Source organism: Terrapene carolina, unplaced genomic scaffold (assembly GCF_002925995.2).
Source record: "Terrapene carolina triunguis isolate 2854851 unplaced genomic scaffold, T_m_triunguis-2.0 Scaffold210, whole genome shotgun sequence".
In the NCBI taxonomy this organism is placed as follows: domain Eukaryota; kingdom Metazoa; phylum Chordata; order Testudines; family Emydidae; genus Terrapene; species Terrapene triunguis.
The window spans coordinates 14,763,939-14,787,816 of record NW_020664561.1 but is presented as its reverse complement, the minus strand read 5'-3'; the positions used below and the strand labels follow the sequence as shown (position 1 = coordinate 14,787,816).

General features: G+C 50.0%; 1 protein-coding gene across 1 annotated transcript in view; it reads left to right on the top strand.

The window, feature by feature from the left end:
• The window catches only part of LOC113407305 (nicotinamide/nicotinic acid mononucleotide adenylyltransferase 2), an 80,524-nt gene that overhangs the window by 46,008 nt on the left and 10,638 nt on the right, over positions 1 to 23,878 (top strand). The window contains exons 2-6 of the mRNA XM_026655649.1: positions 10,947 to 11,035; positions 12,204 to 12,271; positions 15,573 to 15,651; positions 21,209 to 21,335; positions 22,827 to 22,907. Coding sequence (XP_026511434.1) covers positions 10,947 to 11,035; positions 12,204 to 12,271; positions 15,573 to 15,651; positions 21,209 to 21,335; positions 22,827 to 22,907 — 444 coding nt within the window. The remainder of the gene's footprint in view (positions 1 to 10,946; positions 11,036 to 12,203; positions 12,272 to 15,572; positions 15,652 to 21,208; positions 21,336 to 22,826; positions 22,908 to 23,878) is intronic.

The following is a 23,878-nucleotide window of genomic DNA, read 5'->3' as shown; positions in this document are numbered from 1 at the left end:
CCAGAGCGCCGGGGGCAGGGCGGCGAGCCCCGCCTGGGGCTCGGCTCTCCCCCCAGCGGCCAGAGCCCCGCGCCGCCCCCCTCCAGGTGCCGCCCCAAGCACCAGCTTGGGTGCCTGGTGCCTGGAGCCGGCCCTGAACTCAGGCATGGGGCTACTCCGGTCTTAGCCTGCAGCGGTTTCACTTTATTCTTCTACAGCATTTTCTGACAAGTTAATGAACTGAGCCTCACAGCAGCCCTGTGAGGTTGTAAGTATTATTATACCCTTTCCCCCTGGCCCTCCCCGACAGGGAAACCAAGGCACAGAGAGATTAAGTGACTTATCTACAGCCCCACAACAAGTCCATGGCAGAGCTGGGAACAGAACCCAGATCTGACTCCCACTTCTACTGTTAACCAGAAGGCCAGTTTTCCTTGTACTGCAGAGGAAGAACACAGGACATGGTGCTACATTACAGATTTTCACAAGCGGTTCCAATGTCCAGGTAGGGTCACCTTGAAAGCAAATATTTCTGTACAGCTAAATACACTGAAATACCCTGCCAACGAGAGGGATCTGATTAACAACCAGATAACACTCAGAATGTCAAAGAGACTAGTAATAACACTCCACCCTTAATTTCTCTCTCTAAGGATCTTAGGCCTGGTCTACACAGGGCATTTCATTGGCATTGAGGTTTTGCACACTTAGGAACTTACATTGCCCCCCATTAATATTTCAGCACCTCACAGGCGGTACGTCTGTATTGCATTCAGAGGTGCGATTGGAGCCCAGGCAGCCTCACCCATGCTAGCTTTGATCTAGCTAGCATGGCTAAAAATAGCAGTGAAGATGTAGGAGTGCAGACCCCGGCGCAAACGGTAAAGCCCACCTGGAACCCTGTGTCTATACCTGCATTGCTCTCCCGTGCTGCAGGCCGGGCTGGTGCATCTGCGCTGCTCTTTTTAGCTAGAGTAAGGCTATGTCTACACTACAGAATTAGGTCGGATTTATAGAAGCCGGTTTTATAGAAACCGGTTGTATGCAGCCGATTGTGAGTGTCCTCACCTAAAATGCTCTAAGTGCATGAAGTCGGCGGACCGCGTCCACAGTACCGAGGCTAGCGTCGACTTCCGGCGCATTGCACTATGGTACCTATCCCACAGTTCCCGGAGCCTCCGGCGCCCATTGGAATTATGGGTTGAGATCGCAATGCCCGGATGATGCAAAGCAGTGCCGCGAGGGGTTCTGGGTACATTGCGTCAGGCCCCTCCCCCGCCGTCACAGCAACGGCAGACAATAGATTCGCGCCTTTTTACCTGGGTTACCTGTGCAGACAACATACCACGCCAAGCATTGAGCCCGCTCAGCTCAGCTCACCGTCACCATATCTCTTCCGGGTGCCGGCAAACGTGGGACTGCATTGCTAAACAGCAGCAGCAGCTTACTGCCTTTTGGCGGTAGACGGTGCAGCATGACTGGTAGCCTTCATTGGCGATCTGGGTGCTGGCAGCTGTGGGGCTGGCAGCCGTAGGGCTGCATTGCACCAGCCCCTTGCCTTTTGGTAGAAGATGGTTTATTACGACTGGTAACCGTCGTCGTCGTACTGCAGTGGCTGTCAATCATGGGCACCCGGGCAGACAATGATGGTTATCAGTCATAGTATGCTATTTTCTGCCAGGCGCCCTGCTGGCTCATTGCACGTTAGCAGAGTCGTAGTATGCTATTTTCTGCCAAGTGCCCAGTATTGTCTGCTAAGCACCCAGAAGAGGCCGATGGTGATCTGGGTGCTGGCAGACATGGGGCTGGCAGACGTGGGGCTAGATTGCTACACAGCAGCAACCCCTTGCCTTTTGGGCAGAAGATAGTATATTACGACTGGTATCCATCGTTGTCACACTGCAGTGGGTATCATATTGTGCAGTAGACCTGAAGGCTTACTGCCAAGCGCCCAGTATTTGCTGCCAAGCACCCAGAAAATGCCAAGGGCTATCAGTCATGCTGCGCCGTCGTCTTAAGATGTAAAAAATAGATTTATTCTGTATTCATTTGCTTCCCCCCTCCCTCCTGCTAAACCCAGGCTTTTGAGTTCAATCTTTGGGGGGGGGCATTCTGTGTGACACTTGTTTGTGTTTCTCCCTGATGCAAACCCACCTTTCTTGATTTTAATTCCCTGTACCTGTACGCCATGTCGTCACTCGCCCCTCCCTCCCTCCCCCTCTCCCTCCCCTGGTCCGTCAGATATAAATTTTATTATAGAATATTTAAAAATAAACGGTACAAAAGATTTGAGGAGTCAGTTGTCGGTCATTGGGGGAACATACAGAGTATGGGGAGGATGTTGTTATGTCAGGGTTGGCAGCACACATAATACATATAGACTGTGATGTCTCGCCTTTTTTCAGACCACACGCCATAGCCAGCACTGGGATCATGGAGCCCGCTCAGATCACCGCGGCAATTATGAGCACTATGATCACCACGCCTATTGGAATAATGGGTTGAGATCGCAATGCCCGGATGATGCAAAGCAGTGCCGCGAGGGGTTCTGGGTACATTGCGTCAGGCCCCTCCCCCGCCGTCACAGCAACGGCAGACAATAGATTCGCGCCTTTTTACCTGGGTTACCTGTGCAGACAACATACCACGCCAAGCATTGAGCCCGCTCAGCTCAGCTCACCGTCACCATATCTCTTCCGGGTGCCGGCAAACGTGGAACTGCATTGCTAAACAGCAGCAGCAGCTTACTGCCTTTTGGCGGTAGACGGTGCAGCATGACTGGTAGCCTTCATTGGCGATCTGGGTGCTGGCAGCTGTGGGGCTGGCAGCCGTAGGGCTGCATTGCACCAGCCCCTTGCCTTTTGGTAGAAGATGGTATATTACGACTGGTATCCGTCGTCGTCGTACTGCAGCGGCTGTCAATCATGGGCACCCGGGCAGACAATGATGGTTATCAGTCGTAGTATGCTATTTTCTGCCAAGTGCCCAGTATTGTCTGCTAAGCACCCAGAAGAGGCCGATGGCGATCTGGGTGCTGGCAGACATGGGGCTGGCAGACGTGGGGCTAGATTGCTACACAGCAGCAACCCTTTGCCTTTTGGGCAGTAGATAGCATATTACGATTGGTATCCGTCGTTGTCATACTGGGTATCAGATGGTGCAATAGACCTGAAGGCTTACTGCCAAGCGCCCAGTATTTGCTGCCAAGCACCCAGAAAATGCCAAGGGCTATCAGTCATGCTGCACCGTCGTCTTAAGATGTAAAAAATAGATTTATTCTCCATTCATTTGCTTCCCCCCTCCCTCCTGCTAAACCCAGGCTTTTGAGTTCAATCTTGGGGGGGGGGGGCATTCTGTGTGACAGTTGTTTGTGTTTCCCTGATGCAAAGCCACCTTTCTTGATTTTAATTCCCTGTACCTGTACGCGGTGTCACTCGCCCCTCCCTCCCTCTCTCCCTCCCTCCCTTCTTCCCCTGGTCCGTCAGATACTACTTTCGCGCCTTTTTTCAGACCAGACGCCATAGCCAGCACTGGGATCATGGAGCCCGCTCAGATCACCGCGGCAATTCTGAGCACTATGAACACCACGCGCATTGTCCTGGAAAACATGCAGAGCCTCCTGGACATGCCAAAGCCAAACCAGGACCAGCTGAGGAGGAGGCGATTGCAGCGCGGCGACGATAGTGATGAGGAAATTGACATGGACCTCTCACAAGGCACAGGCCCCAGCAATGTGGAAATCTTGGTGTTACTGGGGCAGGTTCATGCCGTGGACCGCCGATTCTGGGCCCGGGAAACAAGCACAGAGTGGTGGGACCGCATCGTGTTGCAGGTCTGGGACGATGCCCAGTGGCTGCGAAACTTTCGCATGCGTAAGGGCACTTTCATGGAACTTTGTGACTTGCTTTCCCCTGCCCTGAAGCGCCAGAATACCAGGATGAGAGCAGCCCTCACAGTGGAGAAGCGAGTGGCGATAGCCCTGTGGAAGCTTGCAACGCCAGACAGCTACCGGTCAGTCGGGAATCAATTTGGAGTGGGCAAATCTACTGTGGGGGCTGCTGTGATCCAAGTTGCCAGGGCAATGAGAGACCTGGTGATATCAAGGGTAGTGACTCTGGGAAACGTGCAGACCATAGTGGATGGCTTTGCTGCAATGGGATTCCCAAACTGTGGTGGGGCCATAGACGGAACCCATATCCCTATCTTGGCACCGGCGCACCAAGCCGCCGACTACATAAACCGCAAGGGGTACTTTTCAATGCTGCTGCAAGCCCTGGTGGATCACAAGGGACGTTTCACCGACATCAACGTGGGCTGGCCGGGAAGGGTACATGATGCTCGCGTCTTCAGGCAGTCTCTTCTGTTTCGAAAGCTGGAGGAAGGGACTTTCTTCCCGGACCAGAAACTAACCATTGGGGATGTTGAAATGCCTATCGTGATCCTTGGGGACCCAGCCTACCCCTTAATGCCATGGCTCATGAAGCCGTACACAGGCAGCCTGGACAGTAGTCAGGACCTGTTCAACTACAGGCTGAGCAAGTGCCGAATGGTGGTGGAATGTGCATTTGGCCGTTTAAAAGCGCGCTGGCGCAGCTTACTGACTCGCTCAGACCTTAGCGAAAAGAATCTCCCCATTGTTATTGCTACTTGCTGTGCGCTCCACAATATATGTGAAAGTAAGGGGGAGACATTTATGGCGGGGTGGGAGGTTGAGGCAAATCGCCTGGCCGCTGATTACGCGCAGCCAGACACCAGGGCGGTTAGAGGAGCACAGCAGGGCGCGGTGCGCATCAGAGAAGCGTTGAAAACCAGTTTTGTGACTGGCCAGGCTACGGAGTGAAACTTCTGTTTGTTGCTCCTTGATGAAACCTCTGCCCCTACCCCACCACCCTGTTAACTCTACTTCCCTGCAAACCAACCACCCCACCCTCCCCTACTACCCTCCCCCCTTCGAGCACCACTTGCAGAGGCAATAAAGTCATTGTTGCTTCACATTCATGCATTCTTTATTACTTCAGCACACAACTAGGGGGATAATTGGAAAGGTAGCCCGGGATGGGTGGGGGAGGAGGGAAGGAAAAGGACACACTCCAATTTAAAACTTTAAAACTTATTGCTATGGAAATCATCTAGGGTGGAGTGAGTGGGTGGCCGAAGGCCCCCCCACCGTGTTCTTGGGCGTCTGGGTGAGGAGGCAATGGGACTTGGGGAGGAGGGCTGCTGGTTACAGAGGGGCTGTAGCGGCGGTCTCTGCTCCTGCTGCCTTTCCTGCAGCTCAACCATACGCAGGAGCATATCACTTTGATGCTCCAGCAGCCGGAGCATCGACTCTTGCTTTCTGATTACAAGTTGACGCCACCTCTCCTCTTCAGCCCGCGTTTCAGCATGCAACTTCTCCTCTTCAGCACGCCACCTCTCCTCTCGCTCATATTGGGCTTTTTTAAAATCAGTCATTGACTGCCTCCACGCATTCAGCTGTGCTCTGTCAGCGTGGGAGGCAGTCTGAAGTTCAGTAAACATTTCGTCACGTGTCCTTCGCTTCCTTCTTCGAATATTCACTAGCCTCTGCAAAGGAGTAAGATTTGCAGCTGGTGGAGAAGGGAGAGGTTGTTAAAAAAGATACATTTTAGAGAACAATGGGTAGACTCTTTCACGTTAGATTTTGCTGTTCACAACATCACACAGCACATGTGCTTTCGTTACAAGGTCGCATTTTTCCTCTTATATTGAGAGTCTCCTGGTTTGGTGTGAGAGATCACTCACGCAATGCCAGGACACAGATTTCAGCTTGCAGGCAGCCATGGTAAGACATATAGTCTTTGGGCTTTTTTAACCTTCTTAACATGTGGGGATGGTTTCAAACAGTTCTGCCCTCATTTCCCATACCAAGCACCCGTGCCATTTAAAATGGGTTTGCAATGTAAAAGGAGGGGCTGCGATTTCAGGTTTAACATGCAGCACAAACCCAACTAACTCCCCTCCCCCTCACACCCAATTCTCTGGGATGGTCACTTCACCCCTCCCCCCCACCGCGTGGTTAACAGCGGGGAATATTTCTGTTCAGCAGACCAGGAAGGGGCACCTCTGAATGTCCCCTTAATAAAATTGCCCCATTTTAACCAGGTGACCGTGAATGATATCACTCTCCTGAGGATAACAAAGAGCGATAAGGAATGGATGTTGTCTGCATGCCAGCAAACACCGGGACCATACGCTGCCATGCTTTGTTATGCAATGATTCCAGACTACGTGCTACTGGCCTGGCGTGGTAAAGTGTCCTACCATGGCGGACGGGATAAGGCAGCCCTCCCCAGAAACCTTTTGCAAAGGCTTTGGGAGTACATGAAGGAGAGCTTTCTGGAGATGTCCCTGGAGGATTTCCGCTCCATCCCCATACACGTTAACAGACTTTTCCAGTAGCTGTACTGGCCGCGATTGCCAGGGCAAATTAATCATTAATCATTAAACACGCTTGTTTTTAAACCATGTGTAATATTTACAAAGGTACACTCACCAGAGGTCCCCTGTGTGCCCTCAGGGTCTTGGGTCAGTTCGGGGGTTACTGTTTCCAGGTCCAGGGTGACAAACATATCCTGGCTGTTGGGGTAACTGGTTTCTCCGCTTCCTTGCTGCTGTGAGCTATGTTCTCTCCATCCTCATCTTCCTCGTCCGCCGAACCCGCTTCCCCGTTTGCAGAGAGGGACTCATAGAACACGCTTGGGCTACTGGTGGCTGCACGCCCTAGAATGGCATGCAGCTCCGCGTAGTAGCGGCATGTTTGCGGCTCTGCCCCGGACCTTCCGTTTGCGTCTCTGACTTTGTGGTAGGCTTGCCTTAGCTCCTTAATTTTCACGCGGCACTGCCGCGCGTCCCTGTTATGGCCTCTGTCCTTCATGGCCTTGGAGATCTTTTCTAATGTTTTGCCGTTTCTTTTACTGTTTCGGAGTTCGGCGAGCACTGCTTCATCTCCCCAGATGGCGATCAGATCCTGTACCTCCCGTTCGGTCCAGGCTGGAGCTCTTCTGCGATCCTGGGACTGGGACTGGGACTCCATCATGGTTACCTGTGCTGATGGGCTCTGCATGGTCACCTGTGCTCTCCACGCTGAGCAAACAGGAAATGAAATTCAAACGTTCGCGGGGCTTTTCCTGTCTACCTGGCCAGTGCATCTGAGATGAGAGTGCTGTCCAGAGCGGTCACAATGAAGCACTGTGGGATAGCTCCCGGAGGCCAGTAATGTCGAATTCCGTCCACACTAACCCAATTCCGACCCCCTAAGGCCGATTTTATCGCTAATCCCCTTGTCGAGGTGGTGTTAGGAAACCGGTTTAAAGGGCCCTTTAAGTCGACAGAAAGGGCTTCGTAGTGTAAACGTGTCCAGGCTTAAGTCGATTTAACGCGGCTAAAGTCGACCTAAACTCGTAGTGTAGACCAGGCCCTAGACTAGCATGCGCATGCCTGCCCCAGCTGCAGTCACACCTCCAGGTGCAGCATAGACAGACCTGCAATCTTGTCACAACAATAGGGAAGAGCTTCGATCCATGGCTTACAGGAGGGGCTCTGAGGCACAGAGGGACTAAGTGACTCGCCCAAGGTCACACAGGAAGTTGGTGGCAGAGCAGGGACTTGAATGCAGGTTTACCACGTCCTAGGCTAGTGCCCTAACCCCTGGACCAGCCTTTCCTCCTGGGGATGGGCTATGAATATTGTATGGTCCTGACATTTACCAACAGTCTCCCCTGTTCCATTGTAGACCCCCCTTCTTCCACTGTCTACATGTAATGGGAAAGGGCCAGCATCAGTGGTGCTAAAAGCCCCTCTAACCCATGAGGGCTAAACAGCCTGTGCACTGAATTTCTCGGCTCAGTCCCTCTGGAGTTCTCTTAGCTCAGTTTCCCTTCACGTTCAGTTCTCTCGCTCTGTCAGTTCACAGCACAGTGGACACCAAACTCCACTTGGGGAATAAAAAAGTTAATTTCCTTGTTCCTGGAGAGGCTGGCAGACAACTCCTCACAAAGATTTTGTTACACAACATACGCCAGCAGCTCTGGTACTCTTACAGCATAGCGTCCTGCAGCACTGTGCTGCTGAGGCTGACATGTAGTCTGGCACTTTACGGCCTGGAGGGCAGGGCACTGACTGGGACAGAGTCTGCTCTGATGCAGGCAGAGCAGGGATTTGAGGCTCCCACATATCAGGCAAGCGCACACACATGCAGCAAGTTCCATTGTAATCATAGGCATTCCAAGGGCGAGCAATGGGCTCTGAGGGCAGAATATGGCACTTGGTTAACAATTCCATGCGCATGCATGAGGCAGAAACTCATCCCACCCATTCTCTAGAGGTGTGTTGGCTTTGGAGTGCTAAGCCCATCATACAAACACAGGGCTTCTACACACTGTAGGTTTTAGCCACTGCTATGCTTACCCCACTGCAGCTGCTCTCATGAACTGCATCGCTGTAACTGTGACTTACGCTGCACCAAACCAGAGTTAGCTGCTTCAGTGCAAGTGAACCCCAGTCCTGCCATCAGGTCTGTGCAGGAGAACCCTTACCCCACCTGGAGCCATGTACAGGCATAGGGGCTCATCTATATGGATCCAAATGCAGGACGGGGACCTAACTGGCCACTGAAGTGAGCACCCATAATTCTGGACACGCACAAGGGAAAGATCTGTGTAATTTCTCCATAGCCATTTCTCAGAGCAGAACCACATTTCAAGCATCAGTGCTGACCAGCTGGTGTCTTTATTCTCCCTTCTGTTTTATTTTCAGACTATTTCTGTTACAGATATATGTCTATTTTTAAATCCAGATGTTAAGCTTTGGCTCTTGGAACTAACGGGGGGGAGGGGGGAGAAGAGATTCCTCCAGAGCTGCAGAAGAGTTCTATCAAAACCACACTAAAATGGAAACGCAAATTGGCAACAATGGTTTGCCCACGAGGTCATCTCCCTTAGCAATGTACATGGGGGAAGTAGAAGTAGGGCCGCGTGCTGTATTCCAGTACTGTAGATGGGGCATACATGATGCACAAGTGTTTATCTACTATGCAAACTATCTGTGCTCTATACTGCCTGCCCTAGTCATTCATGTGCTACTGTGTATGGAGTGTGATGACATCTTGAATGGAGCCTATGCATAGTTTTAATATCTTTCTATAACTCCAAATGTGTTAACAGAATTGTTCTAAAACATAATTCCTGCTAACATCATTTAGACCAAGTATAACATATTGTTAGTTATATCACAGTAGCACCTAGATGCCCCCAAATACCAGGGCCCCACTGTGCTAGACATGGTACAGACACATAGTAAGAGACAGTCTCTACCCTAAAGAGCTTACAGTGAGATTGACAAGACAAAAGATGGGAGGGGAAACTGAGGCACGGAGAGGTGAAGTGATTTGCCTCAGGTTACACAGCAGGCCAGTGGTAAAGCCAGAAATAGAGACAGGGCTTTGGAGCTCTGCTCCGGCTCTGCTCCAACTCCAGGCAAAAACCTGCAGCTCCACTGCTCCGGAGCTGCTCTGCACTCCAGCTCCGGGCTCCGCTCCAAAGCCCTGAATAGAGACTAGGTCTGCTGAGCCCCCAGCCAATGTCTTACCCACTAGACCACACTGCCTTTCATATACATGGGAAACGTAGTTTGTAAAACTGCGTCCGCTAGCCCGACAAGCTGCGTCACCAGGAGCTGTTTTTAAATTGCATTTTAAAACATTTTCACCAGCCCTATTAACATACCCGCACAGACAGTGCCACAGAAAATAAATGCAAACAACAGGCACGAGAGACATGTATGGGGCCCATTTTCAATCTGCCACAAAGATTTAGCTGTACTCCACCCAGCAATGTTGTTGCGAGGCAGGTCACTCCATTGCACGCATTGTCGTTTTAATTACTGTGTTGTTAAATGAATTCAGCGATGGACTGACAGCCCTGAAGACTGAGGGGCTAGATTTAATCACAGACCAGGCCCTACAGCAGTGACCATGGCAATGCAACCGTTCCCCTCACCCTCGACCACTTCTAGGGGTCAGACAGGAAGTCAGTCTCCAGACCCCATTCATTCCCTGGGCTCTTTGCCGAGATTGCCAACTGTGATGGTTGTTTCTGTGGTGTAGACACCTGTGTCCACTAAGAATGGGGCAGAGCCCACCAGCTCATTTCACATAGGTCACCAAACACCTTTCAGATGGTAATGGCTGTATTCACTATTAACCTGGATCCAATTAAAACCAATTACATCCTTTATCTGGGGTCTTCCTCAATGCCATGATGAGCTCTGCCACACTGGCATGACAGAGCAAGCTAAAGGGGGTATTGGTAGCCTTACATTCTGAAAATACAACAATCTCCGCTCTCCCCACCCCCTCACACACACAGGACTGGGTGATCAGCTGGGTTTGAAATCAACTCATGATGTTTAGCACTGCAGGTCACACCTCTGTTACTTGAGCTAAGGGATTATCTTCATTAGCTGATGGTAGTACACGGTTATCCTGGAGTGTACCAGCCACTAGAAGGAGATTAATACGTTCTTTGCCATTGTATTACAAATGCACTTGGTTTTTGGGTATTTAAATATTTAAGTATTTAACATTACTGAAATATTCAGAGCCAGCATCTGTGCTGGTGTTAATGGGCACAGCTGGACTTCAATGGCATGTCACTCAATTACACCAGCAGAGAATTTAGCCCTGACTTTGCATTTAATATCCTCATCTTTATCCTAAAGGCAAAGGGACAGTTTCCAACGGGCCTCAGTCCACCCACCACTTTTGCACAGTGAATTTTGCTTGCACAATTATGTTCAGGAGAAAATTCAGGGATTTGCACAAACTGCATGTGAAAATTGAGACCAGTTTTTCAAATCTGGCTCAAAACGCTAGCTAACTTTTGGCTTTACTGAGTGGAATTTACATAGTGATCCCCTCCCCCTCCTTTTTTGTTTGTTTCCTTCATTAGAAAGAGCCCGGGATTATCTGCACAAGACTGGAAGGTTCATTGTAATTGGTGGAATCGTCTCACCTGTACATGACTCCTATGGGAAGCAGGTTAGTTCATCAAGTTCTTGCTCTCTCCTGTGTGATATTGCCAAAGTAATCTGCAGGAAGCTGGGAGTGTGCATGAATGACAGGAAGAGTTAGGTCTGAGGGTTTCTAGTTCAATGAACACCCTGGGGAACCAGGTAATGCTGGTTCCAAAACTGAGTCTGGAGGAGAGTGAAATCTTACAGCTCAGCTGATGCCAGAGTGAAAGCTGTGGGGAAGCTGAGCAGAAGGCTGGGATAAGATTGTGTGGGTCAGATAGTACCCATTAATTATCAGGGGGTTGCCGTGTTAGTCTGTATCTACAAAAACAACAAGGAGTCTGGTGGCACCTTAAAGACTAACAGATTTATTTTGGCATAAGCTTTCGTGGGTAAAAACCTCACTTCTTCAGATGCAGGTTAATCAGAACCATTAATGGTTCTGTATGTAGGGCAGCAGTGTTACCAGCTCTTGTGATTTTACCTTTAGTCTAGTTTTTTTCTTAAAGCTGCAGCTCCCGGAGTCCTGTGATTACCCAAAAATCTCAGCTTTCATTTAACTTTCACCCCCAAGTTTCTAGCCCTTGTGATTACAGAGGAAAGCTGGAAAATGTGATCCTTAAAGGTACAAACACCAGAAAGCAAATGTTTTTTTTTTAAATCTCATGTTTTTAAAACCAATCTCATAAGTTTGGGGGCCTGGCTCATGATTTCTGTACGCTTGGGCTTGGCAATACTGGGACAGGAGCTGTTAAAAGCATCTTTTGGAGAACGAAATCCAAAGATGGGGAAATTTCTATATTTGAGCTGCAGAAGTTTCCTCCTAACCAAAAAGACTTGAGAAAATGCTGTCCCTATCATTAGCCTCCAGGCCAGGCAGGATTCAGAGAGAAGTGAAGCTCTTTTGATGTCACATAGGCTGCTTGGTTCTGCCCTCTGAATCCGGGCAAGACAGATACCTCTTCCCTATGCTGATGAATAACCTTGGTGATGGCCCATCTGCGGGGGTGCTGTTGGGTTCACACTCAGTTTAGTGGATCTGTGTCCCTGTGGTGCATTCAGGAGAGCTTGGACTAGGTTTTGGTGGGGAAATCACAGAATTGAGTCAGGTCCAAGCTTGAGGGAGGACTGGACATTGGACAAAGCTTCACTGATTCTCCCTGCATCCTCTCTTAGTTACTATTTTGTTTCAGGGCCTGGTCTCCAGCCGACACCGTCTGACCATGTGCCAACTGGCCGTCCAGTCCTCTGACTGGATCAGGTGAGGTAACACCTTGGGTATTGCCGGTTGGGTTATACAGGGAGCCTTTGAAAGACACGACGCTCCTTTTATGGGGCAACGCCGGCCTGTAGGAATCCGGTTCGAGTCACATCCACCAGCTCAGGGGAAGGTCAGTTCAGACTGAGCTTGGAGAGGATTTTCAAGGGGCTCATCTCAGAGCCAGCAAGTGGTAGCTAGTGATGTGCATCAAACATCTCCACCAAGGGAGGAGGTGAAAGCAAAGCTCCAGTCAGCCCTTCCGGCTGCGGCTGATGACAGACACCCTTATCGGCTAAGCACACAGTGTGTAATTAAAGCAAGCTTCCACTAATTACCTTAATTATGCACCAGAAAAGTTTGTGCCATTATAATTTGCATGGAAAGAGCATGTTTTAATAATGGCTCATTGTTACTGTGAGTGCACATGCCTGTATAAGAAACTCAGCAGTCTTTGTAGGTCAGAGGAAGCGCACATTCCTCACACAAGGAGAGAGAGAGAAAGTGGGAGGAGGCTGTTGAAAAGAAAGGGAATGAGCAAACAGGCTGTGGAGGAGAGTAGGGAAGGGGAAGAACAAGGAGAGAGGGACAAGTACCAGGAGGAATTGCAAGGGAAGAAGATCAAGAAGGTTGAGAAAAGGAGTAACAAATAGGGCACACCCGGACTTGATCCAAATCCCATTGACTTCAGTGGGATTCTTTCCATTGGATGAGACCCAGATAGAGTTGACTAATATTGATGGCCACATGGAGAGACACCAAGTTGCATCAAATGATATGGAAGCTATCAAAAGGATTGGGTGGATGGTCATGACTGCGTGAGTGAGTGTCTGCCTGGCTTTGGTGAGCATGTGTGTCTGACACAGCTGGGAGCATCTGGCCATACGTGCAGAAGCGTGTCTGTATGCACAGGCTCTGAGTGCTATTGTTTATTATTACCACTAGTGTCAATCCCAGATACACAGACCCTAATGAAGAGCAGAGATGGTTTCTAACTTAGCTGAGGCATGTGTAGCACAGAGGTTACACAGACATTAGGCACTCAGCATGTTTTTAATTAGTGAGATCGTGTCTGAGAGTCCTCAGGTGGGGTGTGAGAGAAAAAATACATTCAGCTGCTAAGAATATGTTTAAGAAACATCCCAATTTAGCAGCTCATTAAGTTTTCAATTAAGCCAGGCTGTAGCATTGGAGGTTTGTCTTTCACAACCTGGTATATAGAGGAGGGGTGGAAATTCCTGCACCCACATTCTGTGTGAGACAGGCATGAAATCTCATTGCCAGGAAAGGCTCTGGGAACAGCCAGGGTGCGATTAGCAATTCATGAAAGACTGGGGGCTCTCAGAAGATCTGAGAAAAGAAAAAGAAGAGTTTTCCTGCTCTTGGAAAAAGGCCCAGTGAAGGAGCAGTGGGGGAAGCTTTTCCTAGAAAAAAGACTGCCTTTCATATTGTCTTTGTGCAAAAAGACAAAAGGCACCAGACTAATGAATTCCCCCCACGGCCTCAAGAAATAACTGCTGGATAAATTCCGTGTCTCCCAAGTGATTTTACAAACATCAGGCTATGGGGAAGGATGGTTCAGTGGTTAGAGCACTAGCTGTGAGGATGTGAGATACTATGGTTCAATTCCCTGTTCTGCCATAGACTTTCTGTGTGACCTTGGGCAAGTCCCTTAGCCTCCCATCTGTACAATGGGGATAAGAGCACTGTCCTGTCTCACAAGTGGGAGGCCAGCCGAGGGGGGGGGGGAAGCAAGAGGTAGAGATAATTTTTATGAATAATGTCACAGCTGCTGGACACTGCATCCCAAGGCACAGCTACATCCCCTCTCACCCAGACCCCTGCCTGGGGCTTCTCTTCACTGTCTCAGCTGCGCCAGCGCAAATCACTTGTTACCCCAGCCAGCACGTCTAATGCGAGGGGCTCACACTGGTGTGCTGACAGCCCCAGCGCCAACAAGGCTTTCGCCACGTTCCCCATTTCCACTCTTCCTCGTACTGCTCTGACCTTTCAGTAACGCAACAGAGAACAGCAGGCTATTTCACCAGAGGTCGGTGCAGTAAGCGATGTTACCTCACCTGCCTTGTCTTGCTAAAAGCCAGCAATGGCAGTCAGTGGGGCGGCCCTTCCCTTTCTCTGTGATGGCCGCGTAACGTAGCTGTTGCTCAGGCACGGGAGAGTGGGTCAGGCTGGTATGCTGCCGGTGCATCATGTTTGGGGGCGCTCAGCTATCGGGACTGCACCTGCACGCAGTTTAATTTCCTGAAATAAAAGTTTAAACCCTTAAAAATGTCCCCCTTTGGCTTTAGCTGTGGCACTTCAGGATGGGAAGGGTTAAAGATGCTTCCTCCCATATGGATAGAACCACAATAGGTCAAGGCCCAAGAGAGGGGGCAGGTAAGAGCCTCTCTACAGGATTTCACACCCCTCTGTGATGTTAAGTTGCCAACAGGCTGGGCTAGTGCCCAGTATCCCCATGGAGGTGCGCTCCAGGCCAGTGCCCTGCCTGCAGTGCTGGAGTAGTTCAGTGACACCATGTCCCAACAGCCACTGAGCTCCATGCAACTTCCGTCAGCTCCTCCCAGACGCTGTTTGGGTGAGGCAGCAGAAAGAGGAAGCACTTCATTGAGAGCAGCAGTGGCGTGGGCAGCCATGCGCACGTTATGCATGGTGCACACCATTGGCAGGGGCAGTTTGCCCCAGGCCCTCCCGCATTTGAGAGGTCCCCCAAACAGAGTCCTGCTGAGACACAACGTGCCAGGTTGCAACGCCACTCACAGGAATTTGTCACAATGGATGCTGTGAGCTCTGCCTTGAGAGTGGTTCAGCCGTGCATATCATGGGAAAAATTTCTGTGAGCAGAAACCCTGGACAGCCATCGCATTCATTCTTCCTCGGGAGCCCAGTGTGCTTCTCGGTCCCATTGTCATGTTGGCGACCAAAGCTGCTGTCTCAATACATTTCCATGCAGTGTCTGGCACCTGGGCAGAGGCCAGAGGAGAAGAGCTTTTAGACGGGCATGCCCAGGACTGGGGAGGGACAGGGAAATGGAGCAGGGATGGAGGAGTTTAACCAAAGGCAGGTAGGGAGAATACAATGAGAATGTGATGGCTGGAAGAGCTGCATTTGGCATTTTATTCCAGCCTCTAATTGCAGGCAGACATGAGGAGGTTAACATGGATGGTTCCCAGCAGCATGGTTGTCTCTTTCTGGCCTCTCCACTGCAACTGAGCATGCTGGATGGTGAAGGACAGAGCAAGATTCACATGCAAACCCTCTGTGTTATGTTCTCTCCTCCCCACAGGGTGGACCCCTGGGAGTGCTATCAGGACACCTGGCAGACTACCTGCAGCGTACTGGAACACCACCGGGATCTGATGAAGGTGAGTCACACCTGGGCAGGAGTGTCACAGAGGGGGGAGGGGAAAGCTGTGGCTAGCGGGAGAAGTGGTGTAGGAAAGTGGTTAGACCAATGCATTTTTAATGCACAACCCGAGTATTCCTCTAATAGCTTTGATCTGTAGCACTTTCAGGGCTGAGTTCAGGCTCAGCGGTAGCCAATGCAGGGCAGGTTTCTTTCTCTTTCAGGTTGATTCAATTACACCAACTTGATATATATGTTCAATGGATTGATCCTTAGCTGTGGAAAAACACCATAGCTCCCCTGAAACCTGTGGAGCTGTGACGATTTACCGAAGCTGAGGTTCTGGCCCAACACAGGTAGAGGAGACAGAATATTACACAGGCACGTGTCCAGCTCTCCCGGCTGGAAAAAAAAAAAAGGAGTCAGCCCTCTAAGTTTGGGTGCGCACATCATCATCAGACAGCAAAGTACCAATCATACATTGCAGCAAACAATCCAGCCCAGATCAATACACCCACACGGAGAGGCTAAAAATACCATCAGTAACAAGGAGCAAGGGGGACTTGCCAATTAAAACAAAACCCTGCTCCTCGCAAAAGAATTCCTCAAACAAGGGATTCCAAACAGCCGCCATTCCTGGAAACTGAATGGTTCTCCAGACCAGCAAATAGGAAAGGCTCCCAAGAATGCACCAAGGCCTAAACTCCAACAACCTCCAATCAGAGATAGTCACAGCACCTGCTATGCAGATCACGCAAGGGTATTGGGACTTGTCAGTACATGGTGTGACAAACTCACTGTCCCGGAGCACCCCCTTTTGGCGAGTCCTGGCATTGCCCCCCTTTTGCCTCCTCTCGACCTCAGAGATCACATGGTCTGCTGTGTGACTCCACCTGCTGGCCAGGTCACAATAGTCCACCCATTACTGAGTATCAACGTCCTGCACCAACAGCGTCACCGTTACGACATTTCCCCCCCCCCCCTCCCTGGGGGCGGGGGGTCCCAGACTTCTCCCAGCAGAACTCAAAACCCCCCAAATAGAACCAAGCACCACTTCAGCCACTCCACTCATCCTGGTGTTGAGCGTCTCTGGGTTCTTCCCAACTTTCTGGGACAGCAAACCACCCGGCAGCCTCCACTGGACCTTGTCCTTTCATTAGGGCTCATCATAGGAATCCACTCCATGCCTGCAGCTTTCCCATGTCCCTTCTGTCCCTGGCCATTTGCCACAGCTCCTGTCTCAGGAGAGACTCCCAGGCCTTCTCTCCCTCTGAGCCCCCTCCCCACTGGATCTCTTCCTCACTGCTCTGAGTGCCTCGCTTTATGAAGGTGACTCTCCTCCCCAGCTGAGTCTGCCTATGAACTGTACCTAACGCACCCTTCCAGGTGCCACCAAGTGGGCTAAATGAGCCCTCGGCCTCGCATTAACCCTTTCGCTGCCACTGTGGGGTGTACACACCCCATCACAGTGGAGTTATTCAGGAGTAGCTGTCACACTGTAAATTCCCACCCTTCCTTAATCTGAATTAAGTTTCACTGTGTAGATGGGCCCTCACAGTAAGGGAGCTAGGCAAAAGGAGATTAGATGAAAGTGGAATGAAAAGAACATTGTGCTGCACATGACCGAATTTAATCCACCTTTGGAAAAGGGCTAAGGACAAACTCCCAGCACTGTGTCTACTCCAGGGAAATGCCAAGCTTCTATACACGGGGGGAAAGAAAAAAATACTTGTCAGGACGCACACAAGAACGAGGCTGCAGTGAGAGCAATTGGGGAAGGCAAACTCACAGCTAAGCAATCATCATCCCTGCCACACAGTCAATCCAGGGGAAAAGAGGGCATTTGAAAGACAAGTGAATGAAGCCCTAACAAAATAACCCCATGGGACAAACCTGGCTCCATTGGCCCTAAGGAATGACTCACAGCAACAGGAAAATTCAAGGGCATCTTCCGTGCTGGGTAAACCCCAGAGAATACATGACACAGTAAGTGAAACCCCTCCACAGGCGCAGGCAGAAGTGAGAATGAAGATCACAAACCCTGAACAGAAATGGGACTTCCCACCACCTCTTCAGCTAATGACCTTAGACCATTACCCTACCCTCCAGCAACAGCAATGGGGAGGTTGGCATTAAAGCCACCCTGAGACCTGGATGAAAGGGATGAACCAGTCAGGGCTCAAGTGGGCAAAGAAGGGCAGGAGGAGGAACCAATGAAACAAACCGAGTTGAGAAGAAAAGCAGATGGCTTGGCCATGCCACTTGCCTGGCCCAGTGCCAGGCAGGAAGGATCTGCAGGCATCACAGCAGGGGCAGGTTCGGAGGAGGCAGTTAAAAGAAGAGAAGGTGGAAGCTTCAGGCGTTTGGCCAGGGAGTTTTCACCAGGTGTGTGTGTTTGGGGGTGGAGGGTAGGTGGGAGAAAGCATGGAGGTGTTTTTGAGGGAGACGCCGATGGGCGAGTGACTGAGGCTGGCACCACTGGCAGAGCGATGTTGGAGTGTCCACAGCTTGGCAAGTTAGTAGATCTGATGGTTAGGGAGGGGGTAAATGGAGAAGGCTTTAAAGGCAAAGACAAGGCACTCATGGGAGAGGGGGAGCCATTGGAGGAATGCCAGCAGAGAAGTGATGTGGTGAAAGTGGAAGTCAAGATGACCATTCTGGGGGGTATTAACAGGATTGCCCTGTGTAAGACACAGGGGGTAACTGACCTGCTCTACTCAGCCCTGGGGAGACCCCAGCTGGAGTGCTCTGTCCAGTTCTGGGCACCACACTTGAAGAAAGATGTGAACAAATGGAGAGAGCCCAGAGAAGAGCAACAAATGGTAAAAGGTTTAGCAAACCTGACCTATAAAGAAAGCTTAAAAACACTGGGCATGTTCAGTCTTGGAAAAAGACCTGATGATAGTCTTCATCTATGTTAAGGGCTCTTATAAAGAGGACAGCGATCATTTTTCTCCATGTCCATGGAAGGTAGGACAAGTAGTAAAGCAGCAAGATTAGATTAGATATTAGGAAAATCTTTCTAACTCTAGGGGTGGTTAAGCTCTGGAATAGGCTTCCCAGGAAGGTTGTGGAATCCCTACCATTGGAGGTTTTTAAGAAGAGGTTGGACAAACACCTGTCAGGGATGGTCTAGGTTGAGGGTCCTGCCTCAGTGCAGGGGCTTGGACTAGATGACTTCTCAAGGTCCCTTCCTGCCCTTCATTTCTATGATTCTGTGACCCTACTAGCAGCGTTTTGACTGGATTGAGGGAGGCAGCATGGCTGGCAACAAGGCCAGAGAGGGGCAGATTACAGTAGTCGAGACACAAGATGAGGAAAGCCTGAACTCGCGCCTCAGCAGTCTGGACAGGCAGGCTAGGCCGAATATTGTGTCTCACACAACACTGCTTCCCTCTGCTGTTCTGCCCCTCTGGATCCCTGCCCCATGGAGCGGAACTGAAGGGAGGAGAGCTGACGACTCAGTGCTATCGTTACCTTCAGAGAACATTCCGGGAACAAGCCAAGTTGTTCTGAATCATTTCAAATCCACCCTCCAGTCAGATGAAATTTTTATGATGGTTCAAATTCCTCTGAAGGGAGGCGAGTGGTGCGGATACGAGGGAAGGGATTATAGTGAGAGCTCAGGGTGGGTCGGATTCTCCACCCCCAACCACATTAACATTCCTTTAAAGTTCTTAGCTAGCAGGGCAGGAGCCACCCCAGGATTCCGCAGTTAATGATGCCCCGTCTGTTCACTTCTTGCCTCCAGTTCGAAGGGAGCGGAAGGAAGGAGCAGGTGGGATTGGCTCAGGAAATAAGATTTGATGCAAGAATGTGTGTTGAGTGCAGTCATCATTCTGCTGTCTTTCTCTCCTAGCACAGGGTGAGTTAGCAACATTGCAGTCTTATCCTGGGCAGCAACATGGGGGCTGGGGACCCAGAACAGTGCTAACTCACTGCAGGGCTAAAACAATGTTTAAAGCCTGCCTGTCTGCCTCTTTGAGATGTGTGCAGCAATCTCCTCACAGAAGCAGGTTCACACGCAGCCAAATCAAGAGCCAGCTTTTCTATTTCTCTTAGGATCGCGGCCTGAAAGGGGAATGCATGGCTCATGTGAGCGGGAGCCTTTCACCTCTGGGGACTGGCTCCAATCTGGCAGTTTGACACTGACTGAAGCCGACTGTCATCTAGCAGCTGTTCACAGTGGCCTTCGTGAAATGACTTTGGAGAGCATAGCCCAGCTCCTAGTGCGCAGGTGGCTGCATCACAAAACCCACCACCAATTAGCACTAATTGGAAGTCATTTTATCATACTCAGGAGAGAAGACTGAATGGACCATAAGGCTGAAGGCCCCTCTCACCTCAGAGATGGTCACGCAGGCACTCGGATATGACCACCACTGGCCAACACCCATTTTAGCAGATGCAGCAGAGGGGACAAAGACTGAATGGGCCATGGAGACTGAATTACCCCAGAGCCAGTCCCTACAGAACAGGGGAAGGGCACACCAACATGGCAGCCTGGGGGAAGCTGACACGGCCTTTCCCTCTACCAACCTCATGGTGTGGGTACAGAGAGTTTTTCACTCCCCGGGGCTGCCAGGCTGATACCAAATTCACTTTAAAAGAAGAGAGAACGTTTGAAGTCTCCTATTCCCATGAGGCCCATGTGTGCTTAGAAGAACAGTAAGGGGGGGAGGTGGGGAGAAAACTTGAGTCATTAGGGAAAAAATGAAACGGCAAATGAAATTGCAATGTATAAATCAGCCTTGCAAAATTGTCCAGCCTGGGCACCAAAATCTGCTCAGCTGCCCTTTACTTTGATTGATAATCATGGAAAATCCAGTGACACTTTACCTGCCTGACAAAACATTACTCAGCTCTGGTGAGTGGGTGACTAGAATGTTGCCAAGCTGGTATAAGATCTGCCTGCATGCGGACAGACATCTCCAGTGATAACAGCATCTCCCCTCTTGCTTAGCTTTGGCCTTCATCTTATGCCTAAGAATCCAGGAGACGAATACTTGAAAACACACAATTGTCCTTATTAATTCACGCGAAGAGTTAAGGCAGCCATGAAATATACAGGGCTAAATGGGAGAGGGCATTTGGGTTAGTATTTTGTCAATACCAGTTTTCGAATTGTATCCTTATCATGGTTTTGCACTGATCAAGCCGGTCTCATCACACATAATAGAAACCATTCCGGTGGGTATCCTATTTATGGAGATTCTTAGAGTATGCTAAGCGAGCCTCCCAGCCCAGGCCTACAAACTTGGGTTATTATGGGCGCTCCAAAAATAGCTGTATAGACAGCGCTTTGAAGATGCACTTCAGGTTGGAGCTTGGGCTCTGAAGCCTATCTCCTTCCCCTGGTTTCATTGCCTTTCATTAGGTCATATGGCCCGGTCTCATTTTACTGGTTGGAAACGGGAAGCATGAAATGAGGCTGGCTGTGTCTCCTAGTAACGACTGGAGAATGTTGTTAATTTGTGAGCTGTAGGCTGGCTACCAAGCTATAGTGAGAGATCTATGGATGTGTTTCTGGCTCTGGAGTTATATTACTGACTCCTTACATTTCATCCCCACCCTAGCGAGTGACTGGCTGCATCCTCTCCAATGTGAACACACCTTCCATGACCCCAGTGATTGGACAGCCCCAGAATGAGTCTCCACAGCCCATTTACCAGAACAGCAACATTTCCAACAAGCCCACAGCAGGTAGGTCTCAGCAGAGAGAAGGTCTCCAAATGGAGCAGAGGTAAGCCCTGCAGACAGCACCAATCTGAAATCCCCAGACTTGTTCTCCCAGAAATGGGCAACGAAAACAGACCTGTCCAAGAAACAATAAATGAAGGTTTCAGATAAGACTGTGTGGGGTTCCAAAATGTATAATTTGAGTGAATTGAGATTCCAGACCCATGCAATTCAGCAATATTTGGGTTCAGGGTTGGAAAATGCAACCTACCTGTCACTGGGTCCTTTTACTATCTTCTCTCTCCCTTCCCCACTCCTTATTGACTGGGATCCATCAGCAGAGTCCACTTGAATGTCCACACAATTGGCACCAGGAGCAACATGGGAAAAAGACTAAACGGGCCATGGAGACTGAGCCACGCTCCACAGCTAAAAGTGGTCTCTTCAGGTTCAAGTTCAGGTGCATAGGGAGAGTATTGGGAGGAAGTTCACACTGACAGTGTCTATGTTCTACCTGTTCTGTGAATGAATAGAGGACTTCCCTTTCGAAGAGCTGTCACTCTGGCACTAAATCTACATGAAAAAGGTACACCTCTACCCGGATATAACGCGGCCCGATAAAACATGAATTCGGATATAATGCGGTAAAGCAGCGCTCCGGGCGGGCGGGGCTGCGCACTCCGGCAGATCAAAGCAAATTCGATATAATGCGGTTTTACCTATAACGCAGTAAGATTTTTTGGCTCCCGAGGACAGCGTTATATCGGGGTAGAGTTGTATCTTAAAATTGCCCCAAAACCACGCTTGATCCTTAAACGTGGTAGAAGTGCAATTTCATGCCTATTTTTTACATATTTTTTACTGCATGTCACACTTAAATCCAATGATTAACCACTCAGGGGGCTGCCTGAGGACATTTTAAATATGCTGTTACCTGTTTTGTATTTGCAATCATGGTCATTCCAGGTGCAGATTAGGCACAATCCTGAGTGCATGGTGCACCCACAACTGCACACCTAGCTTCATTAAAAATCCAAACAGGGTGAAATTAAAGTTTTAAGAGGGGGCTGAAATCATGAAACAATGATCATCTCTGTAGATTGGGGCTTTAGTAACCAAACCAGTAAGGGGCCATTTGCACCAAGTTGTTGATCAAATCCTTAGCAGAAAATATTGGTTTCTTTCCAAATCTTGGTGCGGGGGGAAGAAGCTCTTCAGGATGACGAACGTCTACATGAAATAACTTCAATCCAGCAACAAGGCTCTAAACGAGTCATTCAAACAGACGGAAGTGGATACAAACCGTACAGAAGGTGGGGATGAGAGCTTATTGATTTAAGAACCCAGCCAGCAGAGATGGCCAGCGGGGATTCCCCCACGCCCTCAGAGTCAAATGCCCTGTGTGTTCCGAGAGCTCTGTAGGGGAATAACAGACAGGCCTTGTGCAGTGAGATGTGGTTCTTGCAGGTGGCTCAGACTCTGAACCTGCCTTTTACCTATTCTCTCTCCCTCCAGCAAAGATCTTGGGGAAGATGGGAGAAAGCCTGAGCCGGATTTGCTGTGTCCGTCCGCCAATAGAGCGCTTCACTTTTGTGGGTACGTTATGAAAATGTAGATGCTTGCATTCATCTATGGTCCTCCCCACTCCATGGTCTTCCTCCTCCTTTCTGCCTCCCATCCAACCCAGTGCTGTGGTATCACTCGCAGCCAGATCCTCAGTGGGTGCAAATCAATGTAGATCCATTGACAACAGTGGTGCTATATCCATTTATACCAGCTGATGACCAGGCCCCGACTCTCTCCCTGACAGCATCTCCCTGGTTGTCACAGAGATTGTCAGGGGTTATGCCAAAATTCATTGCAGGTAGGCACTCAGATCCCACCCAGGATTTCCCTGGATTGCTCAGCAGGAAGAAGCATTAGCTTAACTAGGGAAATCTGCCCCGCTGAGCCCGGCTATACTAGGGGAAGAGGCACAGCAACTCCTTGAGTTTGCAATGCCTGGATGTAGACAGACACCACCAAGGTCAGGGCTGGCTCTAGGTTTTTTGCCGCCCCACGGAAAAAAAAAAAAAAAAAAAACCTCTGAGAGCGCAACTGCCGAAGCAAAAACAAAAAACCTCAGAGAGCGCAACTGCCTCCCCCGGAATGCTGCCCCTGCAATTGTGCTGCCCCAAGCACGTGCTTGGTTTGCTGGTGCCTAGAGCCGGCCCTGACCAAGGTGAAAGAACCCCCGGAAGTATTAACCCCAACCACTAACAGGAAATCTACGCAGTCTCTCTCACCATTGATTGTAAGGCTGGATGATCCCTTTATGATCACCTGGCCTGACCTCTTGCACCATGCGGGCCCTAGAACCTCAACCAGCCATTCCCCCGTTGAGCGGGAGCAGATCTTTTAGAAAGACGCCCAATCTCCTTCGAAAGACTGAGTGACGGGGAATCCACCACCAGGTGCTAGTATACAGGTATGCGCTGGTAGAGCAGGAATCCTGTTAACACTAAGAGCCACTGCTGAACAGTTAAAGAGCCGTCTCCCCTCCTGGGCACACTCTGGCATGGACGCTC